At 45.8% G+C, this 22540-nt stretch overlaps 1 protein-coding gene across 2 annotated transcripts in view; it reads right to left on the bottom strand.

The window, feature by feature from the left end:
* The window catches only part of LOC115088019 (oocyte zinc finger protein XlCOF6-like), a 56415-nt gene extending 38669 nt beyond the window's left edge, over positions 1–17746 (bottom strand). For both annotated transcript variants that reach the window (XR_003855691.1, XM_029595872.1), the window contains exons 1-4: positions 17391–17746; positions 13285–13411; positions 11619–11732; positions 11361–11474 (exon numbers count right to left, since the gene is read on the bottom strand). Coding sequence is in view for 1 of the 2 variants with exons in the window: in XM_029595872.1 (XP_029451732.1) it covers positions 11361–11474; positions 11619–11732; positions 13285–13411; positions 17391–17414 (379 nt within the window). In the remaining variant the exon portion in view is untranslated. The remainder of the gene's footprint in view (positions 1–11360; positions 11475–11618; positions 11733–13284; positions 13412–17390) is intronic.
* Between the last annotated feature and the right edge of the window lie 4794 nt (positions 17747–22540).

Genomic DNA, 22540 nt, shown 5'->3' with positions numbered 1-22540 from the left:
GGCGAAGAGACAACAAGCGCTGCACCTGAGTTTGCAGTTTGCCCATCCGTTCGAGCGACAGAAACACCTTGCCCTGCTTCGTGTCGAAAAGAGCTCCCAGATATTCCAAGGTCTGCGTGGGTGTCAGATGACTCTTGCTGAAGTTGACCACCCATCCCAGGGACTGCAACAGATGGAGGACCCTGGCCACCGCCATCCGACACTGATCCTCGGACTTCGCCCGAATCAACCAATCGTCCAGGTAAGGATGGACCAGGAGACCTTCTCGGCGCAGTTGCGCTGCCACCACGACCATCACCTTCGTGAATGTACGAGGGGCCGTTGCGAGCCCAAACGGGAGCGCCCGAAACTGGTAATGCCGACCCAGAATGCAGAATCTGAGGAAGCGTTGGAACGACGGCTGAATGCCTATGTGAAGATACGCCTCCGTGAGGTCCAGGGAGGCCAGGAACTCGCCTGGCCGGACCGCGGCGATGACTGACCGGATCGTCTCCATTTTGAAGCGAGGCACGCGAAGGCATCGGTTCACCCCTTTGAGATCCAGAATTGGTCGGGACGTGCCGTCCTTCTTTGGTACGATGAAGTAAATGGAGTAACGGCCTTTGCCGTGTTGGCTGACAGGAACGGGGGAGATAGCTCCCAAGTCCTCTAAGCGGCGGATGGTGTCTAGCACCACCGCCTTCTTCTCGGGAGCCTTGCAGGGTGACACAAGGAACTTGTCCACTGGAATGCGAGCAAAATCTAACGCGTAGCCGTGTCTTATCACGGTGAGGACCCACTGGTCCGACGTTATTCCGGCCCATCTCTCGTAAAACGACAGCAACCGCGCCCCGACGTTGGGAACGGCGTGCTGAGGCTGCGGCGGGAGAAGGGCCGACCCCCTTTCATTGTGAAGATTTGGGAGCCGTGATGGCCAGGGCACCCCCTGGTCTACCAAAACGCCTCCCACGAAAGGACTGCTGCTGCTGCCACTGTGGGTTACGGGAGGAGGAAGACCTGTACGAGTGCCCCGACGACCTTTGAGGTCGCGCCTTCCTGGGCCCACGAAAGCGGGACCTGGCTGCAAAGGAAGGCCGCGACCTGGATCTATCTTCGGGCAACCTGAAAGCCCTATTTTCCCCCAGGGAAGCCATCAAATCATCTAACTCCTTGCCAAACAGCAACTTACCCTTGAATGGCAGCGCCCCGAGGTAAGCCTTAGAAGAGCCATCCGCCGCCCAGTTGCGTAGCCACAGGAGGCGGTGCGCCGAGACAGCCGCCACCATGGATCTAGACGAAGTGCGCAGCAGATCGTGGAGTGCATCTGCGCCATATGCTATTACCGCTTCCAACTTATCCGCTTGCGCTGCCTCGTCTGCCGAAAGATCCGCATTGGCTTGGAGGACCTGAGCCCAGCGTAAGCCAGCTCTCAAAGCGAAATTCGTACACATGGCGGCCCGAATTCCTAGCGCTGAAACCTCAAAAATCTTCTTGAGCTGTACCTCCAGCTTCCTGTCCTGAAGGTCCCGAAGAGCTGTCGCACCCGTAACCGGGATAGTAGATCTCTTCGTTACCGCCGAAACCGCCGAATCCACCTTGGGAAACTTGAGAAGGTCCAGCGCATCCTCCGGGAGCGGGTAAAGCTTGTCCATGGCCTTGCTGACCTTCAAACCTAACTCCGGAGTGTCCCATTCCCGGAACATGATGTCCGTTGAAGAAAAATGGAACGGAAAAGCAACTGCCGGACCCGTGAGGCCTAACAGGACCGGATCCATGTTCGCTTCCTGACGAACCACCGCCGGAGGGGGGTCTATTCCCAGTTCCTGGAGAATGGCTGGAATTAGAGGAGGCAATTCATCCCTACGGAATAGCCGGACCACTTTGGGATCGTCTCCCTCCACTGCCTGTGAGCCTTTTCCTACGCCGGACGTAGCGGAGCCGTCCGCTCCCACATTGTCGGGTCCCTTCTGGGTCTCCTCAGGGGAATCAGCGTCCGCCTCGGGGGAGGAATCGGTGTCCGCCTCCTGTGGGACGCCACGTGGAGGCCGCTTCCCCCGCAAGGCGCCCTGGGGCCCCTCCGCGACCCCGGAAGGCTTCCTGGGCCTCTTCTGCGGTGGAGCCCTGCGAGCTTCACTCCGGCCGCGCTTGCTTTTTTTGTATTTCAGGACCTTGCGCAACAAAAGCGCAAGGTCCTCCGAAAGCGAGCTCGAATCTGAAGAAAAATCAGCGGGACTCCCCGGGGACCCTGTGTCCCCCGAGGGACCCCCTCCGACCGCGATCCGCTGCGGGGAAAGCGCGGGAGGCAAGGCCGAAGGCCCTGCCGTTTCCCGCGCCATTTCGCGGCCCATGGCCAAAATGGCCGCCACTCCCGCGCTAAGCGGGAAAAGCTCTTGGGGCTTGTCTACGGCGCCCCCCTCGCGCGGAGACGATCACGCGGGCCGCGAACGAGCCCCCCGAGGCGCCCCAGACGACCCCTCTCCGCCCGGAAGACAAGCCGCGCACAGGCCCTCACGCGAAAGGCGCGCGCGCGCCGAGCCACAGGCCCGGCAGAACGAGCCGCGAGGCATGCCGGCGAAGAGGCGCGAAAACGGGGCAACAGGAGCGACGAAAAATAAAAAAAAATTCAAACGAACGGCCTCCCCCCGTCGGCGGCGCCCCCCCCGCGAGTGGCGACGCGAAGCAAGAGAGAGCCGGCACAGAAATAAACACAAACCTTTTTTTTTTTTTTTTTTTAACAAAAACGCCTGTCGCTGTCCACGGTCCTGGAGCCCTAATCCAGCAGGGGTGAGTGAACCGGGCTCCCCGGTGTCACCCCTGACGCTGCTACTAGGCCAGCTGGGTCCTCGACCCTAGCAGCGGCCTCAACCAGGGGGGGGTGGTCCCCTCAGAACCTCACAACCCCCCTGGGAGGCAGGGCGAAAGGGACCTAGGGACAATTTAGAAAATTATTGCCAAATAGAAACCCGTAGCCTAAACTGGCCTAACAAATCAAAACAAAAAGAACCGACCCTGACGGAATACCAGAACCAGGGCAGGCAGGGCTGTGACCGGACCTGCACCATCTACTGGAGACAGAGTAAGACTGAGGGGCTGTGACTGGCACAGGGGCATATAGGGCTCCGCCCACAAGTTTTAGTCTGTCTCCATCTACTGGTGCGGAGTCACAACCCAGGTGTCCTGGACTGATCCTGGTACGTACAGGGAACATTTAATTTCCTAGAGTGTCACCTACTCCTAGCACCATTCCCTCTTAACCTGTTTCACACTACACCTCCTGATTTTATAAATCTCTATCATGTCCCCTTCTCAATCATCTCTAATCCAGGTTGAAGAGCCCTAACCTGTTTAGCCTTTCTTCATAAGGGAGATGTTTCAACCCTTAGCCATTTTTATAACCCTTCACTGTACCTTTTCTAGTTCCGCTATATCATTTTTGAGATGGCGAACCAAGTATTCAAGGTGTGGGCACATCTTAGATGTATACATAGGAATTATTCAGAGACTATCATAATGCCTAACGTTCTGTGTGCGTTTCTGACCACTGCTGCATGCTGAGCTGATGATTTCAGTGTATTCTCCACAGTGACTCCAGGGTTCTTTTTCCAAGTGGATAAATCCCAGCACGGGTGTACACATATGGGGTACCTAAGTACTTTTGCCCACGGACTTTGCATCACTTCTCAAAAGGAAACAGCATGTTTGTGCTTGCTTTCTTTGTGAGCACTTTTTCCATGGAATCTACCCAGTGCCGTAGCCAGAACTGAATTTTTTGGGGGGCCCAAGGTTAACATGGGTGGGCAGTAGGCATATTTATTTATTTATTTATTTATAGTTTTATATACCGGGAGTTCCTGTATACAATACATATCACTCCGGTTCACAGTTAACAGAAGAACTACTGCCGGGGGGCAGTTTACATAGAACAGTTTACATGGAACAGTTTACATTGAACAAGACTTGAAACAAGAAAAAAACACTTGATCTAAATAAATAGGTAAAACCAAAAACTAAGCTCAACTTTAAGTAAATAAATAAGGCAATTAATAGACTAGATTAAATAAAGGCAGAGAAACCATACATTAAAACCAAAGGACAGGGTTTTTTAAATCTTCTAGTTCTTAGCTCTCAGGGAATGCTTGCAGGTTTGAGCCCTGCTAGCTGTACTCTTATCAATAAATACCTTAGAATGCACCTGACAATGGATTTCTTTGTAGTCTGCGGCAGTCATCATGCATCATGAGTGATGCTTTAAAATATTTTGTTTCAAGCACTTAAAAACATTAAAAATAGCTTATTGAGATGTATTTAATTTATATGTATTGCAGTTTATAAATACACAACAATATCATATAAAAAGTAAACAAAGAACACTTCACAGAAACATCAGATCCAATCACGTAATAATAGAAATATCAGTGTATTCTTTTATGAATCCTCTTTCCAAAAATGGAAAAATATATCATAACTACATCCACAGGATCTCACACCCACATGCTCTCTCTCTCACAACTACACAGGCTCTCCCCTCCACATGCTATCTCTCTCAAAAACACATATAGGCTCACTCCCACATGTTCTCTAAAAACATAAGATCAGGGGTGGATTGGCCTACTGGGGGATCAGTGGGCCGATCGCTCCAGTCACATGGTCTGCCATGCGCGGCCGCGGCAGAGCCGCGCTTGGCAGACCACGTGATGTGTCCTGGGCCAGCCTGGGCGGCAAATACCCGGGCCGGTCCGACATCATGAATCCACTGCTGCATAAGATATAAGAACATAAGAAATTGCCATACTGGGTCAGATCAAAGGTCCATCAAGCCCAGCATCCTGTTTCCAACAGTGGCCTATCCAAGTCACAAGTACCAGGCAAGTACCCAAACATTAAATAGATCTCAAGCTACTAATCTTTATTGATTAATAGCAGTTTATGAATTTTTCTCTAGGAACTTATCCAAACTTTTTAAAAATCCAGTTATACGAACTGCTGTAACCACATCCTCTGGCAATTAATTTCAGAGCTTAACTATGCGCTGAGTGAAAAAGAATTCTTCGATTTGTTTTAAATGAGCTACTTGCTAACTTCATGGAGTGCCCCCTGGTCCTTCTATTACTTGAGAGAGTAAATAACTAATTTACATTAACCTGTTCAAGTCCTTTCATGATTTTGTAGACCTCTATCATATTCCCCCTCAGTTGTTTCTTCTCTAAACTGAACAGCCCTAACCTCTTTAGCCTTTCCTCATAGGGGATCCGTTCTATGCCCCTTATCATTTTGGTTGCCCTCCTCTGTACTTTCTCCATCACAATTATATCCTTTTTGAAATGTGGCGACCAGAATTGCACACAATATTCTAGGTGTGTTCTCACCATGGAGTGATAGAGGCATTATGATATCCACCGTTTTATTTGCCATTCCTTCCTAACAATTCCTAACATTCTGTTTGCTTTTCTGACCGCCGCAGCACACTGAGCCAAATTCAATATGTTATCCACTATGAAGCCTAGATCTTTTTTCCTGGGTGGTAGCTCCTAATATGGAACCTAACATTGTGTAACTACAGCAAGGGTTATTTTTCTCTATATGCATCACTTTGCACTTGTCCAATTAAATTTCTCTGCCATTTGGAAGCCCAATCTTTCAGTCTCATAAGGTCCTCCTGCAATTTATCACAATCCACTTGAGATTTAACTACTCTGAATAATTTTTTATCATCCACAAATGTTATCACCTCACTTGTCGTATCCCTTTCCAGATCATTTATAAATATATTAAAAGCACAGGTCCAAGTACAGATCCCTGAGGCACTCTGTTTATCTTTTTTCCACTGTGAAAACAGACCATTTAATCCTACTCTCCGTTTCCTGTCTTTTAGCCATAAAAAGACATCGCCTCCTATCCCATGGCTTTTTAGTTTTCTTAGAAGGCTCTCATGAGGGACTTTGTCAAATGCCTTCTGAAAATCCAAATACACCACATTTACTGGTTCACCTTTGTCCACGTTTATTCACCCCTACACACACACACACACAGGCTTCTCACTCCCATGTTCTCTCTCACACCTACACCCACAGGCTTCTCACTCCCAACCATGCTGTCTCTCTCTCTCACACCTACACACAGGCTTCTCACTCCATGCTCTCTGTCATGTATCACTTCACTCATTGCTCCCTTTTCCAGATCAATAATGAATAAGTTAAACACTGGTCCCAGTACAGATCCCTGGGGCACTCCACTATTTATCTTTCTCCATGGAGAGAAATGACCATTCAGGCCTACTCTGTTTCCTATTTTTTGGACATTTTCTAATCCACAACAGGACACTACCTCCTTTCCCATAACTTTTTTAATTTCCTGATGAGTCTCAAGAGCGACTTTATCAAAGGTTTTCTGAAAATCCAGCTGCACAGTATTGACCAGCTCTCCCTTACCTACATTAGGACTGTTAAATGTCTAGTTTTCAGTCAGCCTGGCCAGCTGAAGTAAAAAGTGTTATAAAAAAAATAAAAGCCAGTAATCTACGCTGCACTGTGGCTTAGTCCGGGTAGGATGGCAGCAACAGAGATTTTCAGCAGGCCCAACAGAAAGAAATTCGGTGCAGGTTCCAGAGTTAGCATATGCACTCTGGCAGACCCTGCATGCGGCACCATACCCTCCCCACTTCATAGGATTCCTGTATCCAAGGAAATCCATGTGAGGGTCTGGGTCGCTGCAAGGCCTGCCAGTGCACACACATTGGCTCTGGGCCTTGCACCAAGTTTCTGCTGCCGCTGCTAAAGCTGCTGCTGGGCTTAGAACAGCTATAAAAAGGTGAGGGGAGGGAAGAACCCGGGAAAGGGGGCTGGTGATGCAGGGGGGAAAGACATTCCCCCCCTCCCCTTTTCATCAGCAACAATCTCAGGGTGACCACAGCTCAAAAGCTCCCAGGTATGGTGGGAGATGAGCCGAGGGGCGTGGGCATGGTAGGAGCAGAAGAAAGAAGAATCAGGAAGAGTCATGTGGGCAGGGGAAGGGAGGGAAATGGCCGGGTCAGGGTAGAAAGGGGGGTAAAAGAGAGAAGGGCCAGGAATGGGCCCACAGGAGGGAGGGATGAGAGAAAGACATTGGGAAGATGACACGGGGAAAAGTGACAAGTGATTGTCACAAGTGTCTGCCCTGGGTGCCTGTATGTTTACAACCGGCCCTGAATGTAATAGATTAGTAAGGCAGGACTTCCCTTTGCTGAATCAATGCTGGCTGTTCCCCATTAAGTCATGTTTAACCACATGACCAGATTTCATATCAGAAAGCTTACGTTACCATAAATAAAAAATTAAAAAAAAAAAAAAAAAAAGAAAGCTTATGTTGCCCAGGATCATAAAAAAAAGATAATTAACACACTTACAGACACCTGACATTGACTGGGGTACGGGAGTGAAAAGGTTACTTCACTCTGAATAAGAAAGTCCTCATTGTTAGGATTTTTTTTTCCCCCGTGGATTGCATCAGGAGAGCCTCATCAGGAAATACTCTCATCCAGATGGACAAAAAAAGTTTCTTGTGCTGGAAATAAACCTTAACGAATGAAATTTTTGTCCAACTGGAAAACCATTTTGACCACCAAAGTAACTAACAGGGGACAGAGCAAGAACATTTTCTGGCAGACTGGAGACCTGTAAAGTACATAAGTGTTAATCATGAAGGCTTAGGGAATGGAAGACCATTACCCCCTCGCCTAACATTATTTCCCTCTCTAACTCAGTGCTCCAGTATATAGAAGGCCCTGGCTAGGGGGGAGGAAGCAAAGAAAAAAAGGACTCCTCTGATTGCTTAAAGAACTTCTAAAAGATAACAATGAAGCAAATCATACGGGACGATACAGTAAAGCGCGGCCGCGGTTGCGCGGTTTTTAACCCGCTTTGGATGCATGTTTTGAGCGGGTAAGACGGACGCGCGGTTCAGTATCGGCTTTTATGCGTCCTTAGCGCTTGCCGAAAAAGGCACGTATCCATTTCCGCCCGCCGCATGTACATGATATGTTAATGATCGGATTAGCTATTCTCCCCGCTACAGTAACGTGCATCCAAATTATCGCGTTTTTAACCAGCTTCTTTACCGCGTCTTTAACCTCTATATTTACCGCCTACCCTGACCTGGCGTTAGTGTGGTGTTCAGTCAGCTTCGGACCGGACAGCGTCATGGACAACATGTATATATTGGCTCTGGCGCCCATGAACGGAAACCCCGACCTTGGACTTCCGGGTGGGCGCTCAAGGCAGCGGCCATGGACGTTGGAAGGCAGCGGGGCCTCCGATCAAGGACGCCCGGAAAGAGGCGGGAACGTCCATGGACATTGGAAGGTAGCGTTCCCATCTGTTTCCGGGCATCCATTCTCGGAGGCCCCGACCTTCACAGATGCCCGGACGTCCTTGCATGTCCATGCTCGGAGGCCTCGACCTTGGACGTCTTGCCGGGCGCTCAAGGCAGCAGCCATGGACGTTGGAAGGCAGCGGGGCCTCCCCTCCGATCATGGACGCCCGGAAAGAAGCGGGAATGTCCATGAACGGAAGCCACGACCTTGGACGTCCGGCCGGGCGCTCAAGGCAGTGGCCATGGTTGTTTGGAAGGCAGCTGGGCCTCCGATCATGGGCGTCTATGCTTGGAGGCCCCAACCTTCACAGACGCCCAGATGTCCTTGCACGTCCTTAAGCGCCCGGATGTGGAAGGTTGGGGGTGGCCTCAGATCAAGGACGTCCAGATGCTCAGGACACCGGCCCTGGTGTCCATGCGGGGTCAGTAGAAAAGAACCATCCACTTACCTGCTGGAATGACATTTGAAATGACAGGTATGGCGCCAGCGCACCCTGGATACTGTATAGGCGCTGTATACCACTCTACACAGTAAAATGGATTGCGAACGCCTACCGCTTCATAGGCGCGCTTTTGATGCTCCTTTGCTGCCGCTTGGATTTGCATCTAATTTGAATACTGAATCGAGCGGCTTGCGAACTAAAATGTGCGCGCGTCAAACGTGCAGATGCCTGGCTCTGCCGCACTTTTTTTAATCGTCGGTACTGTATCGGCCTGATAGAGGGCAATATAGTACAGCTTGAGAGACTTGGTCCATTTTCTGTAGCACATCACTCTCAGCCTGACTGTTACAGCAGCAGAATTAAGGTTTGAAGGCATTGTGGGGCCAGGGACAGAGCCAGCCATGCACTGCTCTCCCAGGTCTCGTTTCCCACCAAGAGAGGGAGAGGGGGTGGGGGCACCAATGGGTCTGGGCGAGGAGTGCGGGCTGTTCATTCCCCTGATCCCCTGTCCCATGCACCTTCATACAGTTAATTCTGCTATCACTGCAAACAGGATCAGAGCCACCCCTGATTAAAAACCTAAAAGATTAGAGGGGGTGGCCTTTTTTTTTTTTTTTTTTTAACTTAGCAAGTTTATCCCACTGCTGATACCCTCCCTTCACCCCTTCCTATCTCTGCCACTGATCCCTTCTTCCCCCTTTGTTTCTCTGCTGATACAGACATGGTAATATGAGGACAATAGTGGTGGTGCCTCAGGCTGCTTCCTCTTTCCCTGCTGCCTGGGGCCAGAATGTCATTCCAACAAGCTTTGCACGGTGCGGTTAAAAGCAGGACATCATGGCCCAAGCAGCAGGGGGAAGAGGAAGCACCCTGAGGCACCACCGCTGTTTGCAGATTACCAAGCCCAGACCACCAGTCCGTGGGGAGGGAGAAAGGTACGAGGGCCAATGTCAAAAATGATCCTGCCCAACCTGGCCCCCTGGTCTCCAGAGGCAATTCTGTGGCCCCTGAGCCTGGCTTAGTCCTTTCCTTTGGGGTGGCAGATACGCTTTATGTTAACTGGAAAGAGTAGTATATAAGACTAAGGTCAAGAAATATTAGGGATTTTCTTCCATTGTGTGTCTAAGGGGAAAATACTTTGTGCACATAGCCCAAAGTATTCCAATCCTTTGTCGCAGAGAGAATCTTAACAAGTTATTAAAACTACATCTTCTTCCCTACTAAGAAGCTATATTTTTCTAATTTAATCCTTCATAATGAGCAAAATTCTCAATATTTGCATCAGATTCTGAATTCCCTGCTTCAGTATTTTCATATTTAAATTCCTCATCCTGAAAAATCTCACTGTATAAAACAGACCCTAGTATTTTTAGCTCTTTTTATCATATCACCACTGAGGAGGCATCTAAGCTTCTCACTCTCTCTCATGTTACATGTTGTCCTAGTGATCCCTTCACTTCTTTCCTTTATCCTTCTGTAATTTTAACTCTTGTACCTGCTCTCATTCAACTTGTGATCTTTCTCTTATGAAGGAAATCTTCTTTAGACAATATAAACCTGTTTATCTTCAATCTCTTCTTAATATCTCTTGATCCTACTAGTCTATCTAATCGTCACCCTATTTCTCTTCCACACTGCATTCTAAACTTCTTCGGTGACAGGTTCATTCTGATTTAAATTCTAATGCTGTCCTTCAGTTTCCGTCAGGGTTTTGCCCTTCAAACTCTGTTGAATCTGCTCTTCCTCATATTGTCTATGCTCTTCACTCCGGTAAATCACATGGTTTCTTGGCAGTTTTAATGTATTTGATCTATCTGCTGCCTTTGATACAGTTAATCAGGAGTTTTTGCTTACCACTTTGTGTTTCTCTGGCAACGTTCTTGCTTGATTTTGTTCTCGTTTGCCTAATCAAACTGTTGCTGTTATCGCTGTTCACCAGTTGTCTTCCCCTAATCTTTAACAGTCGGCGGATCACACAGTGCTATTTGTGGCTCTCTTCCTTTCTTCTCTGTCTTCCTTTGCTCCCTTTCTTTCTTCTCTTGGCTGACAATACGCAGCTTTATTTATCCTTGCCGTTCCTTCTAGTCACATTTCCACTGCTCTTTCTACTGCTTAAACTGGATGTCTGCTCTTTTTTAATAGTCCTCTTTATCACATCCTCGAATAATATTCCTTCCCCTTTTCCATCATTCACTTTTGATTTTACCCCATTCCCTGCCCTTTATGTTGTCAAGGGTTTTGGAGTTATTTATTGACTCCAAACTCACCTTCCCTCCTCAGGTAACTGCTGTACTTAAAGCTTATTGATACCATCGTTATAATATTAGGCCTTCGCACCCTTATCTTACTATACAGATTATCTATGCGCTTATTATTTCTTGATGGGATTTCTGTAATGCTCTCCATTTCACTGTTTCTCATATTTCTATTTCTCCATTTCTCTTGCTACAAAAAGAATGCAGCTTGCCTTATTTTTAATTTATATTTGTATTCTCCTTCTACTTCCTTGTTCCATCATATTCATGGAGTAAGGATGGTCCCTTCCTCAAAGAACGTTCATGTAAAGAAGTCCAGGAGGAATCGTATACTTGCTTGTTACAGGAGGATTAATCTCTTCAGTCATCTTCGATTCAGGACGATCCATGAAATCTAGTTCTTCCTCTTGTTTAACAGTCAGGGAGAACACAGATGTTAAAACTGGTTGGCCTGTTAAGCAAAACAAAACATGTCTAGAAGAATTTGATGAAAGCCTGCTTATAATATTTTTAGTCAACAAATGTTTGATATCAATGACCCATTTCCTGTGATCTGAAAATGGAAACCCCCTTTAAATCCAAAACATTTACTTACCAATGGTGAATTCGTTAATGTTTTCTTTTCCTTCCCACTCATAGTGTTGAGTGAAATATTTCTCATCTTCTTTTTTGATCTTGAATATAACATCAGGATTAACAATTGAATAACCTGTCAATTAAAAGTAGCAACATTACATTTTAAAATTGTACTTGTAGAAACAGGAGGCTTCTGTTTCGATGGAGTGTGGTACATCTGGACTCAGATCAACCCCTAAGTCTTTTTCCCAAGCTCTGAGATGTGGAAAGTTATCTGATTGATGCCCATTACCAAACAGCCTTTTTGACATTCCTGCAGTTGCGTTCATGCTAGTGGAGGGCTAAGCAATACCTCTACCTTAAGATGGAGTGAAGTTCCCTCTTCAGCTCCAGCAGTGAGGAGAATCCCCCAAATCTATAGGCTCATCCACTGGACCCACAAACTGCAGTACAGTCATCTGGGAAGTAGAGGACTTGGACGATAATGCCTCATCTTCCCTTTGCTCTTCACCACTGAGTAAGCAGATTATAACAACATATCTTTGAAAAAATAAATAAATAAATGCGCAGAGGGGTAGATTTTCAAAGGGGTACTCGCGTACGATACGCGCGTACCCCCCGAAAACCTACCCCAAACCTCCCCTGCGCGCGCCGAGCCTATTTTGCATAGGCTCGGCGGCGAGCGCAAGCCCCGGGACGCGCGTAAGTCCTGGGGCTTACATGGAGGGGCGTGTCGGGGGCGTGCTGCGAGTGACGCGGCGTTTCGGGGGCGGGCCGCGAGTGACACAGCGTTTCGGAGGCGGGCTCGGGGGCATGGCGCCGGCCCGGGGGCGTGGTTGAGGCCTCCGGACCAGCCCCCGGGTCAGGTGATGGCGCGCCAGCAGCCCGCTGGCATGCGCAGATTTACGCCTGCTTTCCGCAGGCGTAAATCTGCCAACAAAGGTAGGGGGGGTTAGGGAGGGGAAGGTGAGGGGAAGGTGAGGGGAGGCAGAGGGAACAGGCAGAGCGCGCTGGGCTCGGCACGCGCAGATTGCACAAATGTGCTCCCCCTTGCGCGCGCCGACCCCGGATTTTATAAGATACGCGTGTATCTTATAAAATCCAGCGTACTTTTGTTCGCGCTCGCGCAAAATTATAAAATCTACCCTAGAGTGTACAGCTGAAGTGAAGAGTCTCATGCTTCCGGCGCCATCTTGGATCTCCACCTTCTTATTTTTAATTATTTTTTATTTTGACAACATTTTTTTTTAGGTTAGTTTGCACTACTGTTTTTGTATTTTTTCTTAATTCACTTCATTTTTAGGGATTTTTTTTGCTTAATTTGCTAATTTTCTTCTGTCATTTTTTTGTTTTTCTTTTTTCACTCAGTCACTTTCCCTTGTTCTCTCTGCTACTTATTTTCTTCCCTCTCTCTCTACCCATTCCCTTCTCTCTCTTCCTGGGCCGAGACCAGCAGCAGAATCTTTTTAGAGCCCAGCCTAGTGGCATCACTGGTGTCTTTCACTGGCCCAAGCCATTGGACAGCCATGCAGCTCCTATCAGGCTTGAGACAGCATCAGGAGGCAAGATCCAAAATTTAGGCTCCTAGGTGATCTAGTACTTGTTTTTTCCCAGCTCTGATAAAATGGGAACAGCTCTACTGCAATAGGTCTATCAGAAATAGATGACAGAAAAGGCATCTTTACCTCGTGAGATCAGGATACCATGAATCTCCTTGATGACCTTTTTGTACAGCTCCTTCTGCCATTCTTTCAAAATGTCCCACTCCACTTCCAAAAAATAAGCAGCAACATCACTGAACGTGACTGATGCCTGAAAGAGCAACCAAGACATACTCAACCACTCTCCCTTCAGTTTCATTATAATGCATGCAATAAACTTTGTTATATGCAGAGGTCCCAGTTTCCTGTAGCAGCTCAGGGGTAGTATCTTTTTGAAATTCTGTGGCAAACTTAGGGCACATTTTCATAGTTTTGCATCTTTTTTCCTATAAAAAATAATGTACATTTTTTAAATTTTCCATTATAAAAATAAAATAGTTTTCCAATCCTGCTTTTATATCTGCATACGCCAATCGCAAGAAAGCGATTGGCGAGAGTCCCCCAATTCCACGACTCTGGCCAACTACAAACACACATTACATCTCTACAAGAATTCCATCTTACGGACTAAAAGGGACTTCTATGCCAGCAGAATCCACGACCTGAAATTCGATGCCAGGACCCTGTTCTCATATGTCTCCCAACTCACTAAATCCCCTACCCACGTCATACCAGATGACCAAGCTCAATCCAAAGCAAATGAACTAGCACTTTTCTTCCAGAAAAAAAACTGCAGACACTCTAGCTCGCCTACCCACCAACACAAACCCCCCCCCCCCTACCTATAACTCCATTCCTCACTCTGGAGCTAACCTAGATTCCTTTGAACCAACTACCCCACTAGAGATCGAATCCTTACTTAAGAAGCTGAAACCTTCCAATCATCCATCAGACCACATTCCAACTAAACTTCTGCTTCTCATCCCGACGACTATCTCTAGATCTTTGACCAATATCATAAACTGCTCACTTTCCCAAGGAATATACCCCGACAGTCTAAAAACGGCCTCCCTCAAGCCCCTCCTAAAGAAACCCAACCTGGACTCGAGAGATCCCGCCAATTTCTGCCCCATTTCTAACCTACCTTTTCTGGCCAAAATCATGGAGAAACTGGTAAATACGCAACTCTCAGATTATCTGGAAGAACACAATATCCTCCATCCATCCCAATACGGTTTTCGTAAATCATCAAGTACAGAAACCCTCCTTATCTCACTCTCTGACCACATCCTCATGGGCCTTGACAAAGGACTGTCTTTCATCCTGATCCTTCTAGATATCTCTGCAGCCTTTGACACCGTGAACCACTCCATCCTACTAAATCGGCTTTCAGAAATCGGATTATCAGGATCCGTACACAAATGGTTCTCCTCCTTCCTCAGCAACAGGAGCTTTAAGGTAAAAATTAACAATAAAGAATCTTCAGACGTCAAATCAACTTTAGGCGTACCTCAAGGATCCTCCTTATCCCCCACCCTCTTCAACATCTACCTCCTCCCCCTCTGCCAGCTGCTTACAAATCTAAAATTAATCCACTACCTCTATGCAGACAACGTACAGATTCTGATCCCCATAACAGAATCACTCTCTAAAACGCTCACCTACTGGGAAAGCTGCTTTCAAGCTATTAACTGCCTACTCTCCAGTCTGAACTTAGTCCTCAACGCATCCAAGACAGAACTCCTTCTCATTTCCTCCGACCACTCAGCCCTAACCCATCTGACATCTCCCAACACCCAGATCACACAAGTAAGGGACCTAGGAGTTATCCTCGATAACCACCTGAATCTAAAGAAATCCATCAACACCTCCAAGGATTGTTTTTACAGACTCCAAGTTTTGAAAAGGCTCAAACCTCTCCTCCATTTCCAGGATTTCAGGTCTGTGCTCCAAACCACGCTCTTTTCCAAAACAGATTATTGCAATGCTCTCCTTCTCGGACTCCCTTTCTCCTCTATCAAACCATTACAGATGCTCCAAACTGCGGCTGCCAGAATCCTAACCAACACCAACAGGGGATCTCACATCAATCCCATACTACAGAACCTTCATTGGCTGCCAATAAAATATAGAATATTGCACAAGGCCCTCACCACAATTCATAAAACCATATACAATCAGCAACAACTAGACCTCCAGATTCCTCTCAAATTATATTCATCCTCAAGACCTATAAGAGAAGCATACAAAGGTACCCTGCAAGTTCCACCAATGAAATCCACACGCTTATCATCCACCAAAGAACGAGCATTCTCTACAGCGGGTCCAAACATCTGGAACAATATGCCCACAGACCTCAGACTAGAACCTTGCCCTCGAACCTTCCGAAAAAAACTTAAGACCTGGCTCTTCCTCCAGGCCTTCCCATAACTTTCTAAGTCATTAATTGTCAACCAGACAGGACTCTACTTTTCCAGGCTAACGCCCCGCCATGTTTAGACGTTATAATTAAGCCACTGTTTCTTTTGTTCATTGCCTTTCTAGTTCTTTTCAGTTTCAGTTACATTGTCCTTACCTCTGACTAGCCTAGCCCCCAAGTTATCTACCCTTGTTATATGTAACTTCCGCTTCTGGTTTAATTGATTATGTTTAAGTTTTACCCTTTGTTACATGTAAACCGATCTGATATGAAAATTATTTTCATGAAGGTCGGTATAGAAAAAGTGTTAAATAATTGTATTGATTTATTTTGAATGGGGAATAGGAATCTCAAATATTAGCACAGGGAGAGGATCTCCAAGATAGGCAGAGAGAAAAAGTACTGGGGAGGGCAAGAAGACCAAAGAAGGGAAGGAGAAAAGGAGGAGGAGGAGAGGACGAGATGGTCTTTGATTGGAAATAAGAAGAGCTGGAATCAAGCATGGAAGGTTCCAGAATCTGAGGGAGAAAATCTGGTATCAAGGGAGAGAGGATATACAAATTTGAGAGGGTGGGTAGAAAGAGAGTTGTACCTCCCTTGCCTCCAGTTCTGCTCCGCCACACATTTTCATCTCCTTTCTAATTCCTCCCTTGAAAACCCTACATGTACTCTCTTACACTCCATGACACTTTCTCTGATTCCACCCCTCCACCAAATCCTCTCTCACCGATGCCTATACCCTCAATCAATGCCCTCTCATCTCCTCTTCCTCTCATCCACCAGCCCTCTCCAGTTTCCACCCCATTCTACCCACTCCTCCTCTGCTCCACCCCTCAATCCCTCACCCCTCAATCCCTCATTTCCTGCTCAATGCTTTCTCACTCTCCCTTGTTTCCCCAACTTCTGATTGGGCAAGCAGTAGGAAGGGAGCATCAGTCTTAGGTCATATTCTTCTCCATTGCTCAGATCTTGACTGGCACTTTGAACCACATGGGCATACCTGGGAACTTTTGAGTTGTGGTCACCTTGAGATTGCTGTTGATTAGCAGAGGGTGGGGGAGGAGGGGGAAGGAATGGAATAATATGTATCAGCTTTTTCTCTTCCACTGCCCCCTCCCCCAACTAATGCACACTTTCTTTTTCTCCCACCCATCACCTGTTCCCCCCCCCTCCTAAGATGACCCAGCATACTTCCCCTTCGCCTCTCTCTCACCCAGACTCTTTTTGCTCCCTCCCCCCTATAAGTCTCAGCTCTATAACGTATGCATCCTCACTCTACCCTTAGCTGAGTGATTCCCAAGTGCTGGAATCACAGCTGCAGACTGAGTTTTGAGTGTATTACAGCTCATCTCTAGTTTCTGCCCCACATGCTGCCTGCAGTGTCTACTCCTGGCTCGCTTACTGAGGAAGGGGAGTGGCTGAGCTGTGTACAGGGAGGCCCTGAGATTTCTAATGTTTCCCCTGAGACCCAGCAATTGATGCAATTTCCCCAGTCTCAGGATGAAATCCTGAGAGTTCCCGGGTATGTGCATGGGGAACCATATTGCATCATAGGAATCGGGGCTGAGGAATCAGAGGTGGGGAAAGAGGAAGGAAACACAACAACAACAGTGCCTAGGAGCAGCAAAAGAAGAAATTCATCCCGTAGAATGATTTATAAAATAAACTGGACCCCAGGAAGCAAGGGAAAAGGATATGGCGTAAAAGAGTTCTGTTCTATTAAATATCTTTGCACTATGCTCCAAGGAGAGATGTTGAAAGAGCTGCATACAAAACTTTTCCTTTAAGCTCTGGTGCTCTAAATAGAAGAGGTTAGAAAAGAATTTCTTACCGGATTAGAAACCAGCACAGACATTTCCCTTCTGTTTTCCCTCAGAATTCAGCAGCTGCAGGGAAGGGGTCAGGCTGGGGCTACCGCTTTTCCTGGGCAGATGCTGAGAAAAATGAATAGACAGGAGGAGGAGGGACTGATTCCAGAAGGTCTCGGCTAAAATCCCACCTCTTCCCCTCTGCAGCGTGGAGGGGGTAGATCTGGTACGCTGGCTTGCAAAGATTTCCAGTCTTGTGCAGACAGAAAGTTTCTCCTTTGCAGAGCTGCAGACACTAGAAGAAAAAGCAGTCACAACAGCCTCTGTGCAGAGCATGCGCAAAACTTCCCAGCTGAGACCATGCTGCCTTCCCTCTAGTGCATGCTGGGGAGATCCCACCTGCTTAAGGTCGTTCTATAGAGATAGCTGCAGAGCATCAGGGACAGGAGAACAAAGTCAGGGACATAGTTTAGTCCTTGTCCATCTCTGGATTTGTAGTTCTGCTGTTTTTAGGGAAATCATTATGAACTACAAATCTACTGCTGAAGTGGGGAAAAAATCAGGACCAGGGCAGGATATTTGAAGTTATCTGATGTACCCCATAAATTATAAGCAGGAGAAATCCAAATTATGCTAAATGAATTGCTTTTATTATTATTATTATTTTTTTTTATAAAATACATTATAAATAACAATATTTAAACATTCTTAGTTATGTATGTAGATGTTAACAGTAGTGGCTTTGTCTCCAGCATCACATGCTTTAACAGGGACAGCATTTCAAGAGGGAGAACCAAAAAACACAGGGGCTGGAAATTATGGGTGGATGCAAGAGTGGAGATGAATGCTAGGAGAGGAGGTGAATGCTGGGGGGAGGAAGGTTGTTTGTTGAATGCTGAGGAGCGGGTGAATGTTGTGAGAGGGGAATTCATTTATTAAATGTATTTATTTGATTTCCCACCTTTCCTTTACAAATCAAAGCTGGGTACAATTTAAAAAAGAAATAAAAATGCAGACAAATACATCATTTAAAATAACACAACAAACATAAAGCGACATCCTAATAAGGCAATGCAACCTATGACAAGCTCAAATATTTTACATCCTCGATCTTCGATCTGGTACGAAAAGGTTTGTGGGGCTACCTCACTAGATTCTGAATATCTATCCCTGTACTCCCAATCTTCATAAGTTTAATAATTTGTAATACTTTCCCTATTTGTAAACCTACTCAAAAACTGCTAGCGGCTACTTTGAGGTGCTGCATAGCTGCTATAGCAACAGGATGAAAAAAAACAAAACCCAAGAAGGACTAGTCATGTGGTTGGATCAGGTGGTCTAAAAAAACCCTCTACACCAAAACCTGAGAATGATTCTTGTTATTGTCCTTTCGGTACCCTGCAATTTTATTTTATTGTTATTATTACTATTTTGTAAAAATGTTTCCTTATTTTCTTTTAATCACTTTATGAACTACTTTGGCAACACATGTAAACTTGTCATACCAATAAAGTTATCTGAATCTGAGTTAGTTCAATCAGTCCACCCAAATACCGGGGCCAGCCTATTGGGTGCTAACTTGTTGTTTAAGATGGTTCAGTAAAAGCTACATTTGGATTGGTTGTTGACTTGAAACCGTGGCATTTTATTATTGGTTGATCCCGTAGTATACTACTGACGTCGTAAAGTTGGGGACAGAGCGGCAGAGCAGAAGGCAGCAGTAGTGAGGACGATTAGACTTTTGAATTTAATTCTGTTTTCGTTTTTGGTATTTTTGCTTTTTATTCTGTATCGTCCCCAAAACATGTCTTCCTCTCCGCCCCATGAGTGTTTGCACATGGACAGTCTTTGGTGCTGCTCCTAGGAGGTAAAAAGGCAGAGCCAGATAGCAGCTGTTGGAGCTGGCCAGTGATCACTGAAGGTGGCTTTCCCAGCTGTAGTAATGGTGGTGCTGCTTAACTAGATTAAACTGACTGTTGTATTGATCTTCATTAAAGCGCCATGCAAACATTCATTTTACTTATTTTGCTGTAAAAATAGCAATGGTCTAGCGCACCACTAACTTAAGATGTTTGCCATCCATGCACCGTCAATCGGAGACGCCGGCGTCTGGAAACCTTTTCCCACTACAGCAGCCTGTGCGTCCACAGGCTGGCTTTGCGTTTAGAGTGCATGTTCACGTGTACTACAATCGTCCCAGGAGTTACCCAATTAACATAAGCTTTTTGGGGCAGGGATGTTTTTTCGCTTGAATTTGTTTTATTTTTATTGAACAAATATGCAAGTGAAAATACAGTGACATTTCTGCAGGTTGCAGGTACGTAAAGATAAATACCTTACATAGGGTATGGGCTGGTTAGGTACTATATTTCATACTAAATTTTACTTTGATATGAAAATCAACATACAATAAGTGTAAGCAAGCAGAAAGTACAAGTTTGTAAGTGGTAGTCATGTTATAGCAGTATTTGGATTCTGTATAGCTCTCAAAAATATAAAAATATTCCAAATTTATAATCCAAACCTCTTCAAGCAATTTATCCCTTACTACTGTCCTGCTAATGAACCCAACGAAATGAGTGTATATAACTAAGAGTTGATCCACTTTTCCTGTTACTGGTAATGGTAGTTGGGAGAATCCCTGTGCATTCCCACAGAGATTCATCCCACAGAGATTGGCTGCAAGATGAACAGTGGGAGGTTATAATAATATTAATATGGGCATTTCTTTTTGAAGCTTGGGTTAACTTTAATATGGCAAACTTACTCATTGGAAAAACTAACGTCAGAGGTCATAGCATATCCAGATATATCCTAACATGGGAACCACCAATGAAGTGTGAGAGATATCAGAAAAGCTAAGTAAAATGGGGAAATGAGGCCTGATTTGATAGGATAACATTTTTTTTTCATTCACAGAGCAGTGGTAAACTCTGAATGTGATAGAATTTCCCAGGGGGAAATGGGTGGAAGGGTCTTTAAAAAAAAAATAAAAAATTGCCTGATGGTGGAAGATTTAAAAAGTCTTTGTTTTGCCTGAATTCTAAGAGTGCTGTCAGCTGCCTTCAGCATAACTTGGAAAGCCAGGCTAAAATCCAAGGTTATTATATTACTGCCATCATTATCCTACCTGGCCCTGAGAAGGGAAGGCAGCCTGCTCTGCCTCAGCTAAGTGCTGAGGCCATATTGCTTGCTGCTGGCCTTGTTGTTGCAGGGCCTAGATTGTCCCTGAAGCTGGTAGTGGTCTCTCTTTCTGCATTGATGTATCAGCCCTCTTGTCCTACTGCTGCTAGTAAGATTATCCTGACCTTTCTATGCCTCTTAAGTGTAAATAAACATTCCTCTTGTTTCTCTCAAAGTCTTACTCCTCCCTCCCCCTACCCTCTGAGGTGCTGCATTTTATTTCTGTAGATCACTGGCTATGCAGTTTTTGGTGGTTACAGAGAGGGGGGACAGACTCTGAGTGAAATTTTGTATTCCTCTGTGTAGTAACTAGAAGCTGCTAATTCAGTGATGTAGGAATAGAATGACTTGACTTATTCAAACTCCAGGCAAGAGCTGGGAGCACTTTCAGACCCTGGAGGGGAAAGGGATACAAGTACAGTCCCCCACAGACACACTCTTAGTAAACAGTAAGGAGCATCACTGGAATTAGTTTTTAAAGGAGCAACATTTTCCTATTTGCTTTCATGTGGCATTGCTGTAGAGTATGGATCACATATGAGAGAAATAGGAAAGGCCCCTGGGCTACCACTATTCTGGAGTAAGAATTACAGAATATGGCCCTCACTGTAGAATTCCCTATTCTCTGCAGAATTATTGCAGGAGACTGGTGGCTGAGTTGATATGCAGAGGCTGCCACCATAGCTTACAAATCTCCCCTCCTCTGAGGTGCTCTTGCTGTCCTCCTCCTGCCAAGTGTGACTTGGCAAAAGGTGAGGGCCAGATATTGCAGAGTCTTTGCCCCAGTCTGATGTAGGGTTGGCGGTATGTGGACAGCAGCAACATAGCACCTCGGGCCATATCCTCCTCTTCTGCTCTCAGGGCTAGAGAGTCATGCTTTCATTTATGCAGGACATTATAATGACCCCCTCCCTTTTTTTAACACTAAATAAATAGAATATTTATTTATTGGTTTTATATACCGTCATTCAGTATTCTATCACAACGGTTAACAAAATATAAAATATTAAACGAAACACACATTTCCTAGCGTGTAGCCAGATGGACTCAGGACCAATGGGTATTGTGCTCTTCTGCTAGCAGATGGGAGACTGAGTCAGATTTCAAAGCTCAGGGATCTGTATTGGGACCTTTACTCTTCAATATATTTATAAATAAACTGGAAAGAAATATGACAAGTGAGGTAATCAAATTTGCAGATGATACAAAATTGTTCAGAGTAGTTAAATCACAAGCAGATTGTGATAAATTGCAGGAAGACCTTGTGAGACTGGAAAATTGGGCATCGAAATGGCAGATGAAATTGAATGTGGATAAGTGTAAGGTGATGCATATGGGGAAAAATAACCCATGCTATAGTTACACAGGTTCCATATTAGGTGCTACCACCCAAGAAAGAGATCTAGGTGCCATATTGGATAACACATTGAAATCGTCGGTTCAGTGTGCTGCGGCAGTCAAAAAAGCAAACAATGTTGGAAATTATTAGGAAGGGAATGGTGAATAAAACGGAAAATGTCAATAATGCCTCTGTATCGTTCCATGGAGAGACCCCCACCTTGAATACTGTGTACAATTCTGGTCGCTGCATCTCAAAAAAGATATAATTGTGATGGAGAAGGTACAGAGAAGGGCGACCAAAATAAGGGGAATGGAACAGCTCCCCTATGAGGAAAGACTAAAGAGGTTAGGACTTTTCAGCTTGGAGAAGAGACGGCTGAGGGGGGATATGATAGAGGTGTTTAAAATCATGAGAGGTTTAGAACGGGTAGATGTGAATTGGTTATTTAGTCTTTCAGATAATAGAAAGACTAGGGGGCACGCCATGAAGTTAGCATGTGGCACATTTAAAACTAAACGGAGAAAGTTCTTCTTCACTCAATGCACAATTAAACTCTGGAATTTGTTGCCAGAGGATGTGGTTAGTTCAGTTAGTATAGCTGTGTTTAAAAAAAGGATTGGATAAGTTCTTGGAGGAAAAGTCCACTAC

The sequence above is a fragment of the Rhinatrema bivittatum genome, chromosome 3 (genome assembly GCF_901001135.1).
Source record: "Rhinatrema bivittatum chromosome 3, aRhiBiv1.1, whole genome shotgun sequence".
In the NCBI taxonomy this organism is placed as follows: domain Eukaryota; kingdom Metazoa; phylum Chordata; class Amphibia; order Gymnophiona; family Rhinatrematidae; genus Rhinatrema; species Rhinatrema bivittatum.
This window is presented reverse-complemented; position numbering and strand designations above follow the sequence as displayed.